General features: G+C 37.0%; 1 protein-coding gene across 3 annotated transcripts; it reads left to right on the forward strand.

Annotated features, from left to right (window-relative positions):
* The first annotated feature begins 14,306 nt into the window (after positions 1 to 14,306).
* On the forward strand, positions 14,307 to 23,284 carry LOC131317803 (probable protein phosphatase 2C 60). Of its 3 annotated transcripts, XM_058347452.1 has the most exons (12): positions 14,404 to 14,565; positions 14,608 to 14,682; positions 15,444 to 15,566; positions 16,369 to 16,432; positions 17,657 to 17,765; positions 18,763 to 18,916; positions 19,294 to 19,419; positions 19,695 to 19,818; positions 20,064 to 20,140; positions 20,768 to 20,820; positions 21,927 to 21,981; positions 22,813 to 23,284. In XM_058347452.1, exons 3-12 carry the CDS (start codon positions 15,450 to 15,452, stop codon positions 23,035 to 23,037), a joined length of 1,104 nt encoding a protein of 367 aa, XP_058203435.1. In that variant the 5' UTR covers positions 14,404 to 14,565; positions 14,608 to 14,682; positions 15,444 to 15,449; the 3' UTR covers positions 23,038 to 23,284. The 3 variants fall into 3 exon arrangements, with proteins under 3 accessions (XP_058203432.1, XP_058203435.1, XP_058203434.1); XM_058347449.1 differs by having other exon boundaries at positions 14,307 to 14,682; XM_058347451.1 differs by lacking the exons at positions 14,404 to 14,565; positions 14,608 to 14,682 and adding an exon at positions 14,931 to 15,086.
* Positions 23,285 to 24,775: the final 1,491 nt, after the last annotated feature.

Consider the following 24,775-nt stretch of genomic DNA (forward strand, 5'->3'; position numbering starts at 1 on the left):
CTCCCACGTGGAGGTTTTTTCTTTCCCTTTATGGAACTTTCTCATCCCTTTGTGGGTGGGTTGTTGATTTCATTTGGTTTGCACTGAATTTTCTTTAGGGACCCCTTACTACCATATTTTAGACTGGCCCTATATCTGAACTTATTTTCAGCCATGCTTTGCAATATGTTACAGTTGAGCTTTGCAATGTGTGTATGTGCTCGTATCTAGATGTCCAATAATTTTGGTTCATTTAATTCATGCATTATATAATGAAATCGCTTATACCCTTGTGGCTTCGAAATGAAATTTCTGAAATTTGCCATATTCCAAAAAAAGGGTTAAATTTTCGTTGTTTCAGCGGCTCGAACTCACAACCTCACCCTGGGAACTCTAATCGAAGGTAGACGACTAGACTGAAGCCCAAAGTCATTAAATTCAATGCTTTGCATAAATGAAAATTTGGTGTATGGTGCATTCACTCATAAATGTTGTGGTCCCGTACCAACATTTGCCCGCTATATAATTTGTGTGGCCTATATATCACTTTCCATTTCACCGACCTAACATTCTTTAGGAATGAAAAATTGAAAAATGACAAATTTCTCATTAACCCCAATCATAGTGGTTACATAATATTAGAAGTTTCAATACTATATTTCCTGTTTAGGCTAGGTTGATGTTTGTGTTTTCTTGTTATGCGTACTTCTTTTATTAGAGAAAACTAAGAGAGCCAAAAACAGTCATGAGCGAGAGAAGCTATGACGGTAGAGATTGATTTGGGGTGAAATTCGAGTACTCGACGGACAACAGCGAGCCTTAGGCTACCTGCCGGGAAGCGAGTATCCCATAAGACCTGGACCTTATGGCACTGATACCATGTTAAGAAAAGAGAATTGACGAGAACTTTGTTTTCATTGATGTGTATTATTGTAACCCTAACATGCCTTTATTTAGTCTACACAACTTGGTAACAAGAAACCTAGACCAATAAAGGAAGTACACATAACAAGAAAACAAAATATCAACCTAGCCTAAACAGGAAACACAATATTGAAACCTAGAAAACATGGTAGCATAATATTTTAATTATGTTAACAAATCATATGAGCCATCATAAGAAACCGAAATTCCTTGCTAACCTAGGTTTTGGGTGCATCTTGGGTTGGTTTCTTGCTAACCTAGGTTTTGGGTCTTGGGTGGGCAGATGATAGTTCTTAGCTTTGCTTAGAATTTGATGTCATCATCCCTTGTTCTTTTGATCTTTGTAACAATTTCAAGAATTAATAATAAAAAATCCGTTCCAAAAAAAAAAAAAAAAACCCAAATTCTATAATTGACAAATTTGTCCCTTTTCAAAAAAAAAAATTAACAAATTGGTCTTCCCGCTAACTTTAGGGCCACATGATGTTTGGTTGTCCGACATGAGAAGAAGGAACAATGACAGACTAATCTGGGATAAGAAAGTGACAAACTTGTCCCTTTTCAAAGAAGAAGGGAGTACTATTAAGGAGAATAAGATAGACGTTGGGACAGATGGAACTGGCATCCCTTGTCCTTGTGATCTTGTAACAATTTCAAGAATTAACAAAAAAAATCCGTTAAAAAAAAAAAAACCAAATTCTATAATTGACAAATTTGTCCCTTTTCAAAAAAAAATTAACAAATTGGTCTTTCCGCTAACTTTAGGGCCACATGATGTTTGGTTGTCCAACATGGGAAGAAAGGACAATGATGGACTAATATGGGATAAGAAAGTGAGAAATTTGTCGCTTTTCAAAGAAGAAGGGAGTACTATTAGGGAGAATGAGATAGACATTGGGACAGATGGAACTGGCGTTGTCTGATTGCTGGTATGTTGTCCTTTCGGCTCAGTTTGGGTGGCAAAAATCTCGAGAAAAAATGAGAATGTAACTTCCATGATTCCGACGTTTAGAAGAAACATGAATAGGAATGTGATGCCATACTCTCGGGATTTCCATGTTTGGAAGAGACAGGAATAAGATTGTGATTCTTGACGATACATCCGACCAGAAATCACATTACCATATTGAGAGAGAATCTGATCCCTCCCTTACTCCATGGGAATCTTAGATTCCTTGCTCAATCAATATAAAAAAGAAATATTGATTTTGATAAATTTCCTAAATAATTGATTTCTGCATAAGATTACTGAATTAATCAAAACACTGGAATGAAATTATTTCAAGTATTGCATGTATTCCTAGGAATTTCATTCCTAGTAATCATATTCTTATTCCCGCTCAATAAAATTTCTAGGAATTTGATTCTTAGTAATCATATTCCTATTCCTACTGAAGATTCCGGTCATCCAAATTGAGCCTAATAAGTTTATCCTATCCCATGTCCTCCATAAAACTAGTTAAGTAATCCCATAATCATGAGATATACCTATGGTCAATAGGAAATAAATAGGTCTTGAAAATAGCTAAATATTCTAATACTACCTCTTTCATTAATCCTGTAACAAAAACATGTCTTGCATTGCTTGCAGAGAGTATTTGATGAGTTTGTGTCCCATGCTCAGTTTGTGGTGCTCTATCTTATATGGGTGTTAGAAAAACAAAAAAAAAATCTTATAGGGGTGTCAAAAAAAATCCCAAAAACCGGTAAATCAAACCAATCTGGACCGAACTGAACCGTGTCTGTTGGACTTGTTCTACAGTTTAATGGTTTGGTTCTGGTCCTAAAAAATAAAAACCAGTTACATTTGGTTCGGTTGTTAGTTTTTTTTTTTTTACAAACCGTGGTCGTGGTCCTAAAAAATAAAAACTGTTACATTTGGTTGGGTTATTAGTTTTTTTTTTTTTACAAACCGTGGTTCGAACCAAATCGGAACCGATTTATTAGTAATATATACATATACGGCCCATTTGTCGGACGGATAAGGTTTTGGGTGGATATATATGTTATAAGGGAGCATTATTTAAGGAAGAAGGATTACCTAATACTTGGTTTTGGGTAGTAGGTTGTTTTTTTTTGGTCATACAGTATACATCAGCAAGATTAGGGGAGTTAGTAAGTTAGCAAGTTAGTCTATAGGGGGTCCAGATACTGTCTATAGCCCTAAATCCCAAATGCACCCCCGTGGGGCTCGAATCTATGCCTCCTCTGGGAAAGCAATGCCTCACACCAACTGCACTGCAGTGGGATTGAGTAGTAATTGATATGAGTGGATAATGTAATAAATTACTTAGTTGCCCTCATTTAATCATTTTATCGAGAATACAAAATGTTTGTATTTTCTCTCGTCTTTCTCTTATAAGAGTTGATATACCTACTTAGAAAAGACTTAAATAAAAATTCTATCCCAATCTTCTCCACATCCTAGTAAATTAGTAATAACACTAAGTGGCAGTGACAAAAAATAGAAAATGCTGCTTGAGTGTCATTGTCTGGTTAGTTGGGCATTATACATTCGTATTATGACATCAAATAAAGGGCACCAAACATGGCCCAACCCACCCATCTTCTTTGTCCAATTTGGAGTCCAGCTCTATCAACCGGTTCTGCCATCTTCTGTACGGCACCTTGGGAAAATGGCATGGAGGGTTGCACCAAATATACACCGAATTGTATGGGATTCATCTCGGGATCTCATAAATGATCGAAGACGTTCAATTTATTTAGTCCATGTAAAAAATCAGTTCATGCGGATATCTGTAAGGGTTTCAGCAATTCATTCAATTTTTTCCCGTGCACATTCAGTGACGAAAATCAGTCAAGTCCTTACCCATATTCGAATGAGAATATAATGTTTCAAGCGAATCAAACGGCTTAGATCATTATTAGTATGAAATCCCATAATAATTCCATGCAATCTGGTTTACGTTAAACCTATAGTTGGACTCCTCTACAAATACACCCTGTGTTGAGTTGGGAGTGAGTTGTCAATTCAGTATAATGAGAAATGTTAATAAATGCTACTCCCTCCGTCCCTTTTTTTGTGTCCAGTATTCCATTTTGGGCTGTCCCTTAATAAGTGTCCATTTTGTATGATGAAACAGGGGTAAAAGTTGGTGTATTGTTTATTTTGTCCCTAAAAGTAGATTTTATTTTGAAAAGTTAGTGAGTAAAAGTGTAATGATGATGGGTAAGTAGGGAAAGTGGAGGAAAAAGTTGATGTGAAAGGTGTAATGATGATATCTTTTTAATAAGTTGGAGTTACGAAGCAGGACACTTAAAAAGGGACGAAGGGAGTACAAAGTTTTTGTACTTGTTGCTCGCTTAATAATTGAGTTCAAATATTCACTTTTTGGAGCTAAATACACTTTCTAGTGCCCGTAGCACGCATATGATATGGTGGAATTTATTGCAGATGACTATATATATACTATAAAGAGCAATACTTGGTGACAGATATGCTCAAATACAATGATCTATCTAGTTAGTCATTTTGTGTACCAAACTATAGTAAATTAAGTAATGAAAACTACTTTGATTTATTTCAATTTCATTGTTACAAAGTTTTGGTACATAGCAACCGTTAATTTGTAAAGCAAAACAACATGAATCAGGTCCTATAAAAAAAAATTCAATCATGTCCCATATATTTATTTAATTTTTAAGTTTTCAAGTTTTGGCAGATGGCAACCATTAAGAAAGCAAAACAAAAACTTAATCCAACAAAATTAGTTCAATCTACGATCAAAACCCTTGTTGCTTTTACTCATATTATATATTCAAAGGCTTTTAGTCAATTAAAAACTTACTAAAAAATACTTAAAATTCACAGGGTATGATTAACCCAGTTCGGTTTGGGTTTTGAGGGATGTTTTAAAGTGAAAAGAGTGGAGATAGATAGAGAAAAATTATTGGGGTACGTGCGCAGAGATTTTGAGTACCCTAAACGAACAAGCGAATAGATTTTATCCAATGCTTGCTTTTTACTTTTACCAAACGGCAAAATCAAAGGCAAAAATACAAAAAGAAACGAAAGCTAAACATGGTGCTGCGAGATGCCAAATTCTGCTTTTATCAAGTTAATCCGCAGGCTGCAGCCAACCACTTCATTTAACGCTTGCTGTGTTCATTTGTAGCTAGGCAATGGAATTCTTTCATGGTCTCATTTTGATGTTTATTTATGCCCCAAAAAAATATATATGTATCTTGCCACTTGAAGATCGGGAGATCGAATCATATTTAATTAGTTAAAAGTGGTTGATGGTCAGAATTGCCATGGCAAATTTGATCTCGTCGAGATTGATTACTGACGCGATGCTTGATCAACCTAATTTTTGCGTATATGTCTTATGTGCCGACGTTTACGAAATAGACAATTGGGACCTACAAAATGAAACATGAGGATCTCCGCTGATAAGGAGACATTACACCCGAGAATCTTGATTTGTGATAAAGATCGATGGCAAAATTTCATTCATCGAGGAATTAAACTGATCACTTCCGATACTTGGACCTAATTGAATTACAGTAATTCTCAGCTATCATACATGAATGAAGAGCTAAATATACTCATGTAATTAGTTAGGACAAATTCTTAAATACCATCGTCACAAAAACACGAAATAATTGTTATAATATACTCATGCGATAATTGTTCGCGTCTTATGAGTTTAGTTTCCGTCAGGAAAATGTTAGGATCCATGAAAGTATCTATAAAAAAAAAATTGATCAATGGTCCAGAGTGTTCGTTCCTTTTTCATGGACACTTTAATGAAACTCTTTCATGTACCTTATCAACCATCTTTTCGTCGACTACAAAACAGTAGAAGCAGTGCGAGCCAAGTGTGAGTCTCACGCGCACCTATAGGTGAGTCAATCCTATCTAAATTTCTTTATATCCTTGTTCCGATATATTGTTGGCCATTGGATCAAATAGGAGTTCCTAAGGGCCGCCCAAACCTAGAGGTCCAACCTAGTAAGATTTGTACGAGTAATTATTCATTGGCCTTGGGGCACTCTACGGAGTTCTTCAACATTTTTATTCATCGCACATTTTCGCAGGATCCATATAGTAAATACCAAATAAGTTTTCGACTTATACCGGTTGAAATCAGAGAGGGTGACCTCATTTTCCAACAATAAACACTAATGTCTATTACAGTGCAGTTTAACAATTTAAATTCAAACAGTCATAGTCACGGAATGGAACTGATCTTATTTTTTATATATAAAACATAAATATTTATTCATGTTGCTACTGTCGATCCCTATTATAATTATTTCAAAATATTTGAAAAAGAATGTATATATGTATATGTATATGTATGTATATCGGGGCGGTTCTGGAAACACCTAAAAAAACACTTTATAGTTTCCGATCAAATTTTGATAATCCGAGCCGTTCAATATGTTTAAAATGTGTTTTTATGAGTAATTGCGAGAAAATAGCTCAAAAAATCAAGAAGGGCTTGATCCGTGCAGTTTTTCATAAATAGTTTATTTCAGCATTTGTGAAAAACTGCTCAGATCAAGCCCTTCCCATTCATTTTTTTTTTGCCGATTTCTAGCTTGTACTCTTAAAATCACGTTTTAAACACATTAAACGGTTCGGATCATAAAATTTTGATCGGAAACTATGAGATTTAGGATTTTTTTTAGGTGTCCCCAGAATCGCCCCGTATATATATTGTCACGACACAACACCATAAGTTAAAAACCCATGACCGGCCAGTGATTCAAGGATCACCTCAGGCCTTTACTATGTCCGTAAAATCCTTTTATAAATTATCAGTTTTATATATTGATAAATAGGAGCATAAAAATACTTACAGAGCTGTCTAACATGCAATCAAAATGCATGCTCACCGACCGGCATTAAATTACAATACTGGAGCCCAACTCTACGGCACCACCAAAAAAACAACAATCTTGAATTATTACAATCCCGAATAATATGGTTTATTTCAACAGCAGCACAACAATCACCAAATATTAATCACATGATAACCACATAGCCAGCTTTACCCCTGTATCCTAAAATGGTTTCATAAACACGAAACCATTCCAGTGAGAGTGTCATGATATACCAAGGTTACATAATTTAACTTGGGAAATAATCAAGTAACAATTTGATATTCTCGTAAAAAAATAATAAACAATTATTTAAAAGAGAGAAGTCAGTTATTAGGCTCGAAACTGCTAAACCACATTATCGAAAAAAAAGTCAGTTTTCAAGCTCGAAATTGCTAAATCACATTTGAGAAAATACGCATATCAAACGATGCATCTATCATGAGCGGAATACCGACAATTGATCTAGAGAGATACCCCATAGGCAGGAAATGATATCAGGTCCCTAGGATACCCGCTTATATCCTTTAACACTTTGAGTGCCAAATCTCTAACGCCCAGATTTTCTTTTTTTGATATGCGTAATACGTTCCATTCTTTTTCCTTTAAAATACAACTCCCATATATGCTAATCATTAAAATTTCATCTTTGCAGTTATGCTCATTATGCACTAGACGCTCTCGTACATGTCGTCTATTTTTACAAATTCAACATTTCATAGTCGCAAGACGTTACAAATAAACTAGGTAGCCAAGGTATATTCGCAACTCACCTATGTAGTGTGAACTCAAGCTAGCTAGCACATGTACAAAATTAAATAGCCAACTCCAGAACCAGAGAAAGGGAGAGAGTGATTGTCGGAGCTGGGGTTGCCATGGTGGGTCTCGCTGGAGGAGGAGGAGGACAAGATAGGACTCGGGGGCTCTGCTGCCCAGTTGGGACAGCAGCCCCTACCCACACCCTCAACAGGACGTTGTTTTAAGGGTAAACTCCTGGTCTCTGGTAAGGGCCCCGTTTGGCACACGTTTTTCCCTTCCCTAAAATCGAAACGACGTAGTTTCGAGCGGTAAACCCAACAGCCTTAAAAGGTTCCCCCAAATCTCTCTCTAATCGTCCTGCTTCTCCCGCCAATGGGTTCCCCCTTCTCTCTCACCGACTCCGGTTCCTCCTTCTCCCTCATCAACTGTGGTTGCTTCTCCATCGTCATTTCCCCTACTTCTGATCGATCCACCGACGCCAAACCATCGCAAGCCGCCGAAACAACCACTACGTACTATACGATATGTGTATTGTTCATTCGGTTCTTCGATCAACTAAGCCCAATGCCGCATGTTTGCCCTTATTCTCGTCTCGAGTGTGATTTCCTCTTTTAGCAATGAACTAATAAAATGAGTTGGGGTCCTGGGGTTGCATTTTTAATTATGCACATAAGACATTGGGATTACTATTTCTGCCTCTTTTTTTAAGGAGTTAAGCCATGTTTAAATACATATGATTGCTTTTACGTGTAAGTTGGCATCTAGCAGGCAATATTCTTGGTTTTGATGATCTAAAATATAGTTAATGTTGACCGTATGAATTTTTTATACATTTCAGATTTTCATACTTGTTTGTTGTTCAAATGGAGGAAGATAGAGTTGAGGGGTCTATCGAACATAGTGAAGAGTTCGTAAAGCAATGTACACCATGTATTGGTATGGAGTGTGAGTCGGAAGATGTTGCGTATTGATTCTTTTGCGAATACGGAAGGATTCTAGAGTTTTGCGTTCGAAAAGACTACATATCAAAAAGCAAGACGGACGGTGTGATGATTAATAGAAAGTTTGTTTGTAGTAAGGAGGGAGTAAAAAGAATGAATAAACGAACTCAAACGACATCATTAGGTAGACTAGAGACAAGAACTAATTGCAAAGCGTTTTTGTACATATCACTTGATTGGGCTTCATTGAAATGGACTGTGAAAAGATTTGATGATACTCACTATCACTTGTTATATATTCCTGAAACTATCCATATGATAAGGAATCAAAGAGGATTGACTAAGTCACAAGGTATAACTGTTGAAATTGCCGAGGCTACTGGGTTACCTCTTAAGTTGTCACATGATCTCATTAGTGTCCAATCAGGAGGGAAGGAAAACGTTGGGTTCATGCGAGAGAATATTAAAAGCAACTTGCGTGCGAAAAGAGGAAGGGATTTACAATATGGTGAAGCAGGGGCTTTGTTGAGATATTTTCAAAAATAAACAATTGATAATACTTACTTCTTTCACGGAATGCAATTGGATGTATATGAGATAATAACCAATATCTTTTGGGCGTACCATGAGATGATAAGAGATTATGGGTTCTTTGGGGATACATTGTCTTTTGACATGACTTTTAGAACTAATAAAGAGTTTCGACCGTTGGCTATTTTTACAGGCTTTAACTATTTTCGTATGACGGTGATTTTTGGTGTTGCATTGATGTATGATGAAACAATCCCATCATTTGTGTGGTTATTCAAAAAAAAATAATTGGAAGCAATGTTAGGGAAGAAGCCTTTCACATTTTTTACCTATCAAGATCAAGCAATGGCTAACACGATATCTCAAGTTAAGCCGGATGTAAAACACAGATTGTGTACATTTCACATTAATCAAAAATGCAATGAAGCATTTAGGCTACTTGTATGGGGAAGAATCCACATTTGGTAGTGATTTCAATGCGTGCATGTTTTTCTATGAAGACGAAAAGGAATTAGAGAAGAAGCTTGGGAATCTTTACTTGAAAGTTATAACTTGAAAGGCAATGAGTGGATGAACAAAACTTGGGAACTTAGGCCATCCACAGTGGTATAATTAAAAAAGGATAACTAAAAGTTGACACATCAGCTTTTGATTATTCACTTAAGAAGTTGTTAAGCTTAACAATATTGAGCTTCACAATGATCACCTCTAGTCCATAACTAAAATAAGAGTCCACTACAATTCCACTCTCTCTCCCCCTCTGTTTCCTGTCATTCACTTCCCTCCATTTACATTTTTTTTTTGGCAAAAATATATAGATTGCCTCTCTTAATTTTGGGGAAAAATCGGTGACTTTATTCCCTCCTATTATGATTTTTTTTGAGGGAAAAAATAAAAATGGGAAATAAGAGTGAAATACCTTAATCTGGCGATGATGGGTTGAATTGTGGATGATCGAGAGAAATGAGCTTCACTTTTTGAGGGAAAGAAAGAGAAATAGTTTGTGGGTAAAGTGAAGAAGATATAAAGTAGGCGAAGGAGAGAAGAAAAAAATACCAACTGAAACACGCGTATATACAAATTTTGGAACTAGTTTAACTTATGTGATGTGGAGTCCACATATTTTGATTATTGAAAAAGATTGTTAGTTTTGGTTATCCAAAACCCAAAATTTGATTATTTCTAAGGATGTTGCTAAGTTTGATTATACCATTGTGAGCCATCTTTTGCACAAACATTGTTAACTTTAAAAACAATTGACTTTTGATTATACCACTGTGGATAGCCTTAGAAGGAGGCGGGCACATGTGTACATAAAGTCGTCTTATAATGCAGGGATGAGAAGCACTCAACTTAGTAAGAACTTGAATGCCAAATTGAAGAAACACTTAAAGTCCAACCTCCATCTTGATCAATTCTTAACACAACTTGATAAAGTTGTTTTTGACAAGTGGTACAATGAAAATGAAGCGGCACACGGCTCTAGAAAAATGATGGTTAGATTAAAGTATCCAAGTTGTCCAATGTTACTTCATGTTGCAAAATTGTACACTCTTCTTTTCGACTTGTTCCACAAAGAGTTTGACATCTCCCTTGGTTGTAAAGTGATACAATCGAAGGTGTTGGGAGATGAAATTAGATGTGTGATTCAAAAGCATGGACAAAAAAGAAAGTATGTTGTGTTAGCTAGTGTGGAACTTGATGCGTTAGGAGCTAAAACTTTTGGAGGAGTTCTTTGGACTTTTTGAGCTTTTTCTTGTTTTGTCTGTATTTGAATTTTTTTTCTAAATTTTTTGTTTTGTGTTAATTTTTTCTGACCTTTTGATTCGGAAAAGCAAAAAAAAATTACTTTTACCCAAATATTTTGAATAATGACCACTTTTAAGCTCAAAAAGTCAAAAAAGTCAAAATATTTGGGTAAAAGTAAAAAAAAAATTACTTTACGAGACGAATCGGAAAGTCAAAAAAAATTGGCGCAAAACGAATAAGCGCGAAAAAAATTTAAATAAGAACAAAATGGTAACTTTTAGAAAAAGTTAAGCGGAACGGGAAAGAATACGGAGGATCCCACCCCAGCTCAAAGCCCTAACAATTATCCTATTGTTTTTCTGTCATCTCTATCTAAATGAAATAAGATCCCACCGACGGAATTCCTTCGCTGGGAAAATAATTCTCACCGACACTGTGGAACCGGGTCCCCTCTCCGATCGTGCTGTCCCAAATTCGTGCTCAGAATCCCTCTCCGATCGCGCTGTCCCAAATTCGTTCTCAGAAAACTACCACAAATTTACCGTAGGTTAGGACAATTATTTCAAGATTAACCACGGTGACGGAAATATGAAAGAGGAAATTTGAAACATGGATTCCATATTTTATTATAAAAATCCCGGTTATCACGCAGACATATATAAATTTATTTTATACTATCATTACGGACAATACTGGTTGCCGATAGATACCACTGTTATAGAATTTCGAAGTGTAAGGACCACGGGGGGACACATATAGGACGAGTATATCAAAACTTTAAAGACAACTATGGAGTGACAATATTGAATTTGATAACTTGAAATAATTTATATCCCTCAATCCTTATGTTACTGTGGAGTGACACTTATCAAAATCTTACAACATTTTGACTTTTGTGTGTGCTGACTAGGTGTTTGAAATTAAATTATTAGCGTAGAAAGATTAGAAAAAAATAATTTGAAATTAATTATTTACTCACATCTAACAATTTAAACAGGAGACATCTCTAATAATATGAGTTTCGAATTCTCCGGTTGTTTTCTACTGCTTGACTTGATTTAATAAAGAGCAATGATAAATAACATATTTTAGCACACAATTCTGGTTACAGTTATGTCAAACACGACCCGTCGATAATGCTCGAAAAAAAAACCGAAATACCTCTGAAACAGCATGCTATTTTAGCCGGTTCTCGCAAGGAAAAGTTAAATTCTAAACTTGTATACAGTGCAACTAGGCTTTGAGGTTTTTTTTTTTTTTTTAACCAAACTTTAGACAAATGCAACTAGATCCCGGTTCTTCCAGAAACTTCAATCCTGTGGTTTCAAATTGCATGACATTTTTCACCTTCTGCTGGTCAATTGTAAGGTCAATTAAAGGATTTAAATGATGTCATGAACAATCTAATCTACTGTGATTTTGAAGGAAGTCAAATACCAAATTTTCTAAAATGCCAACTGGTAATTTTCTGAAATGCCAACTTTGCCCCTGAAAAGAGCACCAGACGCACACCAAGAGATTGCCCCAGTGGTAAGGGCGAATGATTGACTTTGGGAGAACTTCCCTTGGTCAGGGATTCGATTCCTCACCGGGTGAGTATTCTAATAGTAAGTGGGAGGCCGTGACTGGTGTGGCCGCACTAGTTCCCCCGAGGTTTGGATTGCGCAATCGGATCCAATTTGTGACTCGGCTGTAAGACTATTCCTTGGTTATAAAAAAAAAAAAAAACACCAGACTCCAATAATTGTTCTCTATTTTCTTCAACCCACATTCTTCATCCCATTTCTCTTTCCTCACTTCACTAGAGATCAATAATTTAAAAAAAAATTGAGTGGGGTTGTGAAAAATCAGCTCAATCCAATATATGTAGGTGCTAGGTGCTCGATCGAATTTTTTATTTTTTCATTCAAATTTCAGGATCCTAAAATCTGAATGAAAAAAATGAAAAATTGGATCGAGTATCTATACATATCGGATTGAAGTGATTCTTTACGAGACCCACTCGGTTGTTTTTTTAAATATTGAACGGCTTAATCATCCACGCGTGACTCAGAATGGACTCCGCGGGCCGGTGGGTATGCATGTCGTAGGTGCGTTTTAGCGTTTTCGTTTCGCAAATTAATTGACAAAAATTCTGCCACATATGGCACTGTTTAGGCACAAAATGTCCATTCAGTGAATGGATCCGGTACGGGTGCGACACATGGCAATGATGATAGCAAGACACGGTGCAACGAGAAAGAAAAATACATTATTTATTTTCGTTAAAAAAATAAAAAAAGAAAAAAAGGAATAGGTGTATTTTAGCTCTATGGGTATGGATGCTACAACGAGAAACTTGGTGGTAGTATTTGTAATTTACACCGACATTTATACATACATCTCTATCGATGTGGGGACAAGTTGTTGAAAAGGCTCAGATTCATTTGATCCAAAGGCTATAGTACATTTATACATACATCTCTATCGATGTGGGGACAAGTTGTTGGAACGGCTCAGATTCATTTGATCCAAAGGCTGTAGTACATCCTCCCACTTCCCGGTTAAGTGTCCATGATTTTCACCTAAATCACACAACTGTCATCTTCTTTCGACCGAAATACGTAGTGCAGTAGGGACGGACTTAACACTGAGCTGTGCTATCCACACAGATTTCTGTGCACAGATTGTGCACAGATTTTATTGTGGGGCCCACCACGGGTCCCACACAAATCATCCAAGCCGTTCATTAAATGTAAAACATTTTTTCAAGGGTCCCCGTAAAAAATAAGCTCAATCCAATACCTATATGTGCTTCATCCAACCATCTAATTTTTCATTCAGATTTTCGGATAATGAAAAGTTATACGATTGGATCGAGTATTTATAAGTATCGGATTGAGATTATTTTTTACGGGAACTCTTGAAAAAATATTTTACATTTAATGAACGGTTCGGATGATTTGTGTGGGACCCGTGATGGGCCCCACAACAAAATCTGTGCACAATCTGTGCACAGATTGTATGTGTGTGTAGACTTTCTGCTTAACACTAGTATATACATACTATAATCTATTGTACAGAGTACAGACAGAGAGAGAGAGACGGACGGACCCATGTGTGGAACAGAAAGTCTACACACACAGCAGATCTGTGCATAGATTGTGCACAGATTTTGTTGTGGGGCCCACCACAGGTCCCATACAAATCATCCGAGCCGTTCATTAAATGTAAAACATTTTTTTCAACGTCCCCGTAAAAAATAAGCTCAATCCAATACCTATAGGTGCTCGATCCAACCATATAACTTTTCATTATCTGAAAATCTGAATGAAAAGTTAAATGGTTGGATGAAGCACCTATTGGTATCGGATTGAACTTATTTTTTACGGAGACTCTTGAAAAAATATTTTACATTTAATGAACGGCTCGGATGATTTGTGTGGGACCCGTGGTGGGCCCCACAATGAAATCTGTGCACAATCTGTACACAGATATGCTGTGTATGTAGCAGGACTCTGGAACAGAAAGTCTACGCAACAGATCTGTGCACAAATTGTGCACAGATTTTGTTGTGTGGAAAATCTGCAAGAGAGAGAGAGAAGGGATTTCACAAAGACCAAATACATTTCAAAATAATCTCCACACGCGGTCCAAAAGATAATTTACCCATTTGCTACACACACCCACACAAAATCCTCCTTACGATACGAGCTGTCTCCCCCCCTCCCCCCTCTCTGTCTAATCGCCTACTCTCCAAACCCACTTCGTATTCTTGTCTCTATCTCCAATTCTGTAATCTTTTTTATTTTTTGGAATTCTTCATCTTCAATTCTGTAATCTGCGTTATCCAATTTCTTGTTATTTTATCATCAAACTGAGACAACTCTCCTTCGATTGCTTTGATTCTGCTAAAGATTGAGTTTTTCTCTTCGTGTTTGTTTTTTCTCTCTCTCATCCAATTGGGCATGTAAGTACCTCTCCTTGCAGTATTTCTTGTGCTCTTTTCTTATTTTTATGTCACTGGATTATTATGCCTTGTTTGATGTGTATGTCTTGATTTCATTTGATCTTCTACTTGGAACATTGAATGTTAGGTTTTTTTTTTACAAGTTTGGGGCTTTTATATTCATCTGGGGAAATTTGCAGTGTAGATCGCTGTTAATTAAGTCTGTTTGTTGATAACTTAGTTGTCCGGGCCAGTGCGCACCTCGACTATCCCTGGGGCCAATCCCACCCCCATTTGCGGGAGTTCCAATTAAAGCCATAGCAAAGCTATGTACGGACTGGCTGCAAAAGAATTGATAGCACCTAAGAGGTTTTGAACTTGATAGCTTAGAAGGGAGCAAACCTCTGAATCCCAGGCCTTTACAAGTAGGCCAATCCCTTGGGTTTGTTAATTAAGTCTGTTGATCTAGGGCTTGATTTTGAAATAGCTAATGATTGGAAAGTGAAGGTTAAGGAAAGAAAAGAAAATATGGAAATGGAAATTGACTTAAACTAAGCTTGATTGAAGTTTATATTTTTATCCTTTCTTGCTTAACTAAGCTTGCACATTTCTCATAGTTGGGAGTTTGTTTCTGTTTTTATTTATTCTTATTGTTTTGGTACCTAACATGAAAGTGGGAACACTTACATTTTCTTGTTACACTGTTGTCATCAGACCATTCATGAAATTGGAGCAAGAAATTATTTTATGGTTTCTGATTGAGAGTGTTTTTTTGGTTCCAGATACAGATGGGTATATATCTCAGTACTCCTAAAACGGAAAAGTTTTCTGAAGATGGTCAGAATGGTTGGGTCAGATATGGTTTGTCATCCATGCAAGGTTGGCGTGCCACCATGGAAGATGCCGTGAGTAGTAAATGACTCCTCGATCTCTTTGAATTGCCTGTGTTACCTTGCCAATCTAGGGCATGTAATATTTCTTTATGGAAGCAACGATTAATTTTGATCCATCTACCTTCTTTAGTTGATCTTATTCTTATTTATAGAGTGGACTCAGGTTAGTTGTAGGACCTCCGATCTTGTTTATAAAGGGGACTTGGGTTTGGTGTAGGATCCTCCAATCTTATTTATAAAGTGGACTCGGGTTAGTTGCAATGTTAGATTTCTATTGACTGATGTTGAATGTCTTAATTTTGGGCTGGTAAGTTCCAAAGAATGGTGCAAAATATCATGTAGGCCTCTTCTATATGCGCGTGTAAGATTAGCGGATAAATATTGGGGTGGATATTATTATCACCGTATCAAGAATGAGAATTGCTTACTTGCGATAGGAAATGGCGCCTTCTTAACCCAGGGAGAAACCCCTTCGAGAATGCATAGGTTTAAAAAGTAGTTTTATCAATGACTGAAAGGTCTTTCATGGTTTAAGTCTGCCTAGCTGTTCAAAATTTGAGGTGTGTTAAGTCAAATCTTTTCTTCCTTGGCATTTTGGAAGAAGGGCTCAAGTCTTTTTAATAAATTTCAGTGAAACTTTCTTTAAACCAACTTATTTATACCCTTATTTCCTCACTCTACCATACTAGGGTGTCCCTTACAAAGGCTCCTTTCCAGATGCCGTGATTGTTGAATTATTTTTGCAAGTTGTTTAATTGTGTTTCCCTAACTGGGGTTTATTTGGTTACTTACCCGTGTTTATTAATTTTGTTAGCATGCTGCATGTACTGATCTGGATGATTCTACGTCATTCTTTGGTGTATATGATGGTCATGGAGGTAAGAATCAGAGTGTTACTTGCGCAGTTGCCATTCTTGTGGTGATTTATATTTACTTTATGTTAAAAGCTTGATTGATTTGATGAGATTGAACTAAGAACAGAACAGTATTTGTTATTGGTGCAACGCTACTAGTTTATGAATATAGTATCAATAGCAATTTGGATTTTCTATTTCTATCACTCTATTCTGGCAGTTACATTCTTTGTTGCACTAAATTTATGCACGTAGATCATAGCTTCGTGGATCCTGCCTCTTTACATTTCGTAAACTGAATACAGAAATGATTACTTTTTGCTCTGATTGAGAGTTCTTTTGTATTCAATTTGTTTGTTTCGCTGCCTTCTTTAACAGAACTCGAGTTCTCTAATACCCCTCCCACCGCACCAACCCCCCCCCCCCCCCCCCACACACACACACACACATACACATTCTCTCTCTCTGTCTCCCTAGCTCGGAAATTTTGGAATTGAGTAGCAATAGTGGCCTTTAATCTAAGGGATCCATCAAGTGATTACAAAGTTGGATTCACATTGGATCTCCTTCGAGTCATCCTGTTTACCCTGCTCAGAAGAATTTTGGTTTCAAACCAACTTTGAACACACTGTACCTTGGATGACCCGATGTCAGGTTCAGGAGATTATGAGTTTCCGGTTGAAAATGTTCCTCGTGCGTCTTGTCCCAGTGGTAGTTCAAGCATGAGGAAATTCAATTTTTTACGCCCTTAAATACGCTATGTTGTTCAGGTGTGACTGAACTTATGTACAAGTGTTCATATATTGTTCCTTTATCACCTACATGCATCTTGTGTTTTTTTTCCTCTGTGGTTGTACTTTTCATTCCTTAATCTCTTTAGCTTATCCATTTACCGTGTATATCAGTTGGAAATCCTTGTTCCATTTGATTTATTAGTTGCTTTACCCTTGCCTGTTTTGTGCATGTGCTATTTTGGGGATAGCTTTGTGTAAGTGTATTTTAGTTCACAGGGTGACAATAGGCCTGTTGAGTGTTCTTTGCTTGATTCAGATGATGCTTGAAAACGTATGATGGCCTTTAAGTTCAGCCCTTACTGGAGAACTATTAGTATGACTGTTTGAGATATGAAAATGTGTTGCATGGGTAACTTTTGTTGCTAACTCTTAACCCTGCATAAATACATGTGAAAAGGATGATAGTAACACTAGCAATTAATTTATTGACACTAATAACTCCTTTGAATTGTAGGTAAGGTTGTTGCTAAGTTTTGTGCCAAGTATCTTCATCAACAAGTGCTCAAGCATGAAACATATTCAGCTGGAGATATAGGAACTTCAGTCCAGAAAGCATTTTTCAGGTTTCACTTGAAGTTTGAGTTCTTTTCCATGTTCCTTGTGTTGGCCTGCTCTTGGGAAATCCTTATGATTGTTCCTTGGATGGCTTCTTATTGTTACCATACATTCGAATTTGGCAATTTCTTCCTTTTGAAATAGTTATATGGAGCGCTACAACATTAATTATCTTGTTTTTTATTATTGAAGTGTACTTCTCATTTCACAATTTGGAAAAAAAGAAGTGTACTCTCAAATCATTATCTTGAGGACAACATGCCTTTCTGTTTTATGGCATTGTGAGCTTATAATAGGTATGACCCCTTATTATATCTAGGCTATAAATCATAATTTGTAAGTTGTAAACATTTAGAGTCACCATTTTAATGTCTCGAATATTTGATATCTGTCCATTCTTATGGTTCAAGCTGATCAAAGAGGCAAGATGACTAGAAACACTCAACGAAAATGGAAATACTCAAGGAAGTATATGAGCCAAGTGAGTGTTTTTAACATAGTCATGCTAGCCTTTCATAAAAATGCCTCAGTGCCGAAATATGAAGTGTGTTTTTATTTACAGCCCCAAATACAGCTCACTTACTTGTAGCACATTTATGTACGTGCACTGTGCACACATACATAATTGCCCTACTTGGGATGCAAACTTTTATGACTCTCAGCTCACCTCCATTTAGCTCTATTCCATAGCTTTCATGTTGAACATAAACCCAAAGTTGCATGAACATTGCATGTGCTACTGCCCAGGAGGGTATTGTGTGCAGCTCCACTATGCGGGTGACTTATCTATCCTAAATAAAGAACAACTGCGTGAAAAACTTAAAATCATAGCTGTCCTTGGTTTTGAACCAGTGACATCCTTAGTTCTAAGCAGTTGACAATGCCATTTTCCAAAGCTAGGACCCTCAGGTTAAGCTCTAGAGAATTATATCTGGTAATGCACTTGCCTTTTGATCTCACTTTATGTGGTTCAGGAAAAAGTTATGGTGTAATTTGCTGTTGCAGAATGGACGAGATGATGCGTGGACAAAGAGGATGGAGGGAGTTAGCTGTTTTGGGAGATAAAATTAACAAGTTTACTGGTATGATCGAGGGTTTGATATGGTCTCCAAGAAGTGGTGATGGAAATGATCAGGTGGACGAATGGGCTTTTGAGGAGGTACTTGCTACAAGCAAATATACCAGAAGTTATTGTTAAATTCAGGATCCATGCTGATCTACTTGACTCTGTTCACTTTTAGCCTTGGGTATGAGAATTTTTGGATCGAAGTCTAAAGCGCCTCAATGAATGAGCTTCAAATGGTTATTGTTCAATGCAAGAATACGTGCCTGTGCAATGCCTTTGATAGTTGTAGTACAACTGTGTCAGGGATTATATTTCTTGCCTTAGATATCTGTTGTACTTTTGTTACGATGGTTCGAACACTTTACCGTATTGCAGTTGAATTTGTTTTGTGAACATGTACTTCTTGTTTTTTCAGTGTACTCTATTATTTCCTATGCTTGGGACTCATTTGTTCTAGACATTGATATCAGGGGCCTCACTCTGACTTCTCTGGACCAACTTCGGGGTGTACAGCCTGTGTTGCGGTCGTCAGAAACAACCAACTTGTTGTTGCTAATGCTGGTGATTCCCGTTGTGTAATATCCAGGAACGGCCAGGTAATGAACAATGGAAGTGGATCATGCCATGTAATTTTTTTCTTCTTGCTGCAGATGGTTTTAAGGGAATCATTTTATGCTTCTAAATGAATGTGGTCCGTTGCTGAACGTTTGAATGCATCTATCATCATAGAAGAATGTCAGCTCAGTTTTGATTGGTAGTGACTTGGAGCGCATGCCTTAAAAGAATTCTAGATACAGAACATGAATCGGTATAATTTAGTTTCATGGTCAAATAGGCATTTTTCTTTCTTAATGTAGCTCCATGTATGCAGGCATACAATCTTTCCAGAGATCACAAACCCGACCTTGAGGCTGAAAGAGAGAGGATCTTGAAAGCTGGTGGTTTTATCCATGCAGGACGCGTCAATGGAAGTTTAAACCTTTCAAGAGCCATAGGTACTACGCTACCTTGCTTCTTGTGGACTTAGTATTTCGTTCTTTTCATACACTAATGACTAAACGTGGTCCATACTACCACCCCTGCTTCATATGGGTAAAGGCAAATTTGGCCAGGTCCACAGCCAGTGGGATTTGGTTCGCCAATTTAGCGGAATGCAATTTTTATGCTGCCTTGTCCTTTCTAGATTTGGTGAGAGGGAGATTCTGTAGTTAGCCAAGTGTGCATTTCTTTTTTATTGCAGGTGACATGGAGTTCAAGCAGAACAAGTTTTTGCCTGCTGAAAAGCAGATTGTGACTGCCAATCCAGACATAAATACTGTACGCCTCGCATTCATTGTGAAATAGTTCTTGATGACATTGATTATGTCCTGGTATCCAAAAGGACAAGAACAGTATTGTTCGAAATGAGTGGCTTGAGAAGACAAATGAAATTCTTAATGCAAAAATACAAGACAACTCCATGAAGAGGCCTTTCTAACTAAAATGCTTGGCTTTATCGCTATGAAACGTGTTTTGGCATTCTACTTTATTCAGGGACGAAAATATATACTACCCATAATTGGATTGTTTGTTGGCCACTAAGCATTACTTGAATAAATTTCTGTAAGAGAAGAAGAGGGAGGTGAATTAAGGATTCTTTAGTTACTCTTAACTTCTTATAGTCGCATGGATTTTTTGCGAAGATTACCGAATTTTATAGTAAATGAGCAAGTTGATTGCTTACTTCAATAAGAAATGGGAGTTGGTTCTGTAAAGAGTGTTGGTTTTGGAACTCATAATTGTTAATTTTATTTTTTGGTTTCTTATTTCTTCCTCTTTCCCCCACCACTCTTAAAAGGAATTAAGCAGATAAATAAGTGGCTTGTGATGTCTCCCAAGAACTTTAATGTTTGGACTGCTTATGTTGTTTTCCTCTGTTCTGATGTGTAAATATTTCTGAAACAGGTTGAGCTTTGTGATGATGATGATTTTATGGTGTTGGCATGCGACGGTATCTGGTAAGTGTCTTGTGCTTCCAAAAATCTGTTTTGAAGTTTAGGTTTGAGATAGATGTAATAAGAGATTAGAACTTTGTAAGAGATACTAATTACGCATGTGAATGTTAGTAAATTTTGGTTAAATTTGGTTCCCTTTTCTGCTTATCATTTTTCACCTTACTCGTTTGGGTTGCAAAGACACGAAGTTCTTTGAAGGAATGTGAAGTACTGAAGTACGTTGCTGATGTTGAATCTATTGCTGATGTACTTAATAGTCCTTTTGTTTTGTTTCCCTTTTGAATTCTTGGGTGTCTTAAAAGTTCGGGAACAGAACAGTTTTGTGCTTCCTGGCCTCCCAACCCAATAGAAAATTATGTGTGCTATAACGCCAGACGCTAGTGGGACTTGTTAGATTTATGCTGCTTGGCTGCTGTGCGGATGTGAATTTCCCGTTAAACTCGCATGTTGTGTTGAATTTTTCCTACAAACCCTGTCAAATACTGCTGTGTTTGGATCCCTTTTTGAAAACAAATTTCCAACTCAAAAAATACTCATTACCCCAACTTCCAATCATTACTCTCCACTCATTACCCCTATCTCCGATCATTATTCTCATTTCTCTCTCTATCTCTCTCCACTCATTACCCCTACTTCCCATCATTACTCTCATAATAAATTTCTCAAAAACTCATCCAAACACAACATCGGTTTCCCTTGTTTATGAGGAACAACTGGAGAAGTCTGAGTTGAGTTTTGTTCACTCTCTTAAGTGGAGGGTGAACATTACCTTCCATCCTATTGGTTGAAATGGTGTGGATCCCACCACAAAGTGTTGTCATGCTTACCAAAAAGTGTATTGTATGGTAAGCATGACATCACTTTGTGGTGAGATCCATACTATTTCAAGACAAAATTGCACTTGAGAAACAATGGAAAGAGTATGATATACTGCTAGACGCCAGGAGGATCTTTTGAGTTCATGCTGGTTGACTTCTGTACTTCAAAGACTTCCCATTATAGTTTGCATGTTTGCTTTCTTCTTAGTAATCTGGAAAGTAGATTGAGCCATCACGATTTTGAACCAGATTTCAGATATCCAATAACTAAAGGAATTTGGCTTCTTGCAGGGATTGCATGTCAAGCCAACAGCTAGTAGATTTTGTACGCGAACAATTGAACGCAGTAAGTTTTAGATCTCTCTGTAGTTTTGCTGTATTGAGTAAGTTAATTTGCAGTTTGGGTAATTCTTGTCAACAGTACTTGAAGAGGCTGCTTAAGCAAGTGAACCCCCTTTGTTCTTCGTCACATGACAAAACTAAAGTTGCATGCTGACTGAATCCATGATGAAATTTGAACCTTATGGTAGTAATATTGAGAAAGCGTGTACCGTGTTAATGTGTTATACTGCTGTCAATTGGTTTGTATCTTATGTAATGTTTGTGGTATTACCCATCATGGGTCTATGCAGAGTTATGCAGCAACAAGGAGTTGTTAAATTCTGTCTTATTAGTTCTTTGTTTTTACCATCGTTGTGGTTTTTCTTCCATTTTCACCTCCAGGATTTAAAATTTTGGTCTGTTTGGAAATTGACTTTTCTCGTCTATAAAGTACGAAACTTCCCACATGTTTCAGATTGAACTTTTGCACCTGCTGGACAAAATTTTTGGCCCCGCAACTGATTTTTTTTCTTTGATATGGGCATCTTTTCATGGATAGCAATGGTGGTGCGTTTATCATACGCTATCATTTCTATCTGTGTGCTTACCCGTTGAAGGAGTTGCTGTACAGTCTTATGTTTTGTGTGCTTTAGTCATTTTTAGAGGCAGAATTCGATAACGGAGGGGTTTTTAGGTGCCATAATCCATGGATATGTCAATTTTTGAAATCCCCCTCCCCGTTCCTTGGTTATGGTCGCTAGCTTGACCATCGGTCATATTATGGCCTTGACCTGTGAGTCACGGAAATGGTTCTTATATTAATCGAGAGGCTTTTTGTATCTTCCTAATTATGCAGGAAAGCAAGCTTTCCGCGGTATGCGAAAGGGTACTAGATAGGTGCTTGGCACCATCTACTGCTGGTGGTGAGGGATGTGATAACATGACCATGATCTTGGTGCAGTTCAAGAAAACCAGTCAGTCTTCTTCTTCGGATGCTGCTGCAGAAGAGAAATCCTCGACTTCTGATCAAACCGAGACAGAATCTAAACCAGCAGATACTGAGTCGAGCTTGGAAGTTTAGTTATATATCAACGACATGTAGTTACAAGAGGATTGAAGATCCCCCAAAATTTTCTTGCTTTGAAGACTGAATCACGGGTTGTTTGTAACTGAAGAGATGGGGGATCGATTACAGTTGATATCCACATTTCCTGCTGCATTTTGTTCCACTTTACTAACAATTGCAGGCAGTTGTACAGAAGCTAATAATATTGTAGCAGATTGTATTGGCTGGTTGATTTTGAATAGTTGATGTTTCTCTGTTCTCATCCTTCTGTTTTAGCTGGATGTGTAATGCTTTGTTATTGCCTCGCATCAGTGTACAAGCAGATGTTTTTCTAACTTCTGAGAATGAACCCACGAAAGCAGTTGTCGTCGTGGCTTGGGATTAGGGTTTCGCTCAGGTTCGAAATCTCTCTAGTGTTATCAACTTCTTTGAGGGCATGTTCAACAGAACTTTGTTGTGGTAAATCTTTGGCTTCAATTGGTATCCCTGCTAACAGAACTTTGCTATGGTAAATCTTTGGCCTCAATTGGTATCCCCGCGAGTGAGCAGTGGGATTGGTCTTTCAGGATTGGTTGAGGTGTGCTTAAGTTGGCCAAAAAGCTTTGTGAGATTCATATGTATTTTGTTGTGTATCGTGTTAAATCTTAATTTTCATGAATAAATATAAAAATTTCTCTTGCTCTAACAGCTAAAAAGAAAAAGGTGAGAAAGTACACGGAGACCTCCTCAACTACCACTTTCTTCCACGGAGACCTCCTAACATTTAAAATTGCCCATATAGACCTTTTCAACCATATGAAATAAAAAATTGGCTAACTCTGTTAACAGAATGAGGAAAAATGACAATTTTACCCTTTAAAAATTTCCCACACTGACCCCCTTATCTAAAAAGTGTTTACTCTGACCTGTCATCTTAATGGTCTTTTTTGACAAAAGGGTGCTGATTGGTCAACAGTTATAGTTGAAAGGGTTTATATGGGCGATTTTAAATATTAAGGGGTCTCCGTATACTCTAACCAAAAAATATATACTCGAAAGCGCTTTTTTTATGATTGTTTAATGAGTCAAAAAAAAAAATCGCCTAGCAAATCGAATTGTAAATAACTCAAAAGAACTACTAATAATTCATAAGTATAAAATTCGTAAGAGCTTCTCTAATCGGTTTGAGCCTTTGCCAAATGGTCCCTATCAAGCATCCTGCCGAGCGGATGCAGGACACATTGGAACCGTCCAAAAGTGTTTTCAGCTGTTTAGATTAAAAAACAAACTCTTTCAGAAAGAGCAGCGTCCCCGAATCCTTTAACTCGCTAAAATAGTATTTTGTTAAAGTTGCTCCATCGAGGCCAAAATTATTTTTTACATTAATCCATCACGACCTTGATCACTTTAAATCATTCTATAGAGATTTGAACCCAAAAAAAAAAAAAAAAAAACCTAACAATACACAAGTGCTGCTGTGGCACAAAAGGCTTCAGCCACTTCCTAATTCACTTTTTTGGCCGAGAAAATAACTGAACATTGGAGGAGATTAATTTAATAGTCAACCCGGAAAAATGGCAATGACTCAAGGTTTGGCCAATCGACTGAGATCGCTCCCGTTCTGTTGAGGTTCTTATTTTTCAAGTATTTATTTCCCGCTTTACGAGACAGGTTATTCTCTCACAATACATCACATTTTCAAAAAAATAAGTACTTATTTTTTTTAGTGGAACAGGAATTATAAGAAAAATGGAGCGCTAACTATCATTAAACC

This window comes from Rhododendron vialii, chromosome 2a (assembly GCF_030253575.1).
Source record: "Rhododendron vialii isolate Sample 1 chromosome 2a, ASM3025357v1".
NCBI lineage: Eukaryota > Viridiplantae > Streptophyta > Magnoliopsida > Ericales > Ericaceae > Rhododendron > Rhododendron vialii.

Excerpts from the sequence above, each read along its gene's own strand:
- LOC131317803 (XM_058347449.1), top strand. The coding sequence starts at position 15,450 with ATGGGTATATATCTCAGTACTCCTAAAACGGAAAAGTTTTCTGAAGAT. Across the intron at positions 18,917-19,293 it reads ACGAATGGGCTTTTGAGGAG|GGGCCTCACTCTGACTTCTC; the intron begins GTACTTGCTACA and ends CATTGATATCAG. Across the intron at positions 19,819-20,063 it reads AAACCTTTCAAGAGCCATAG|GTGACATGGAGTTCAAGCAG; the intron begins GTACTACGCTAC and ends TTTTTATTGCAG.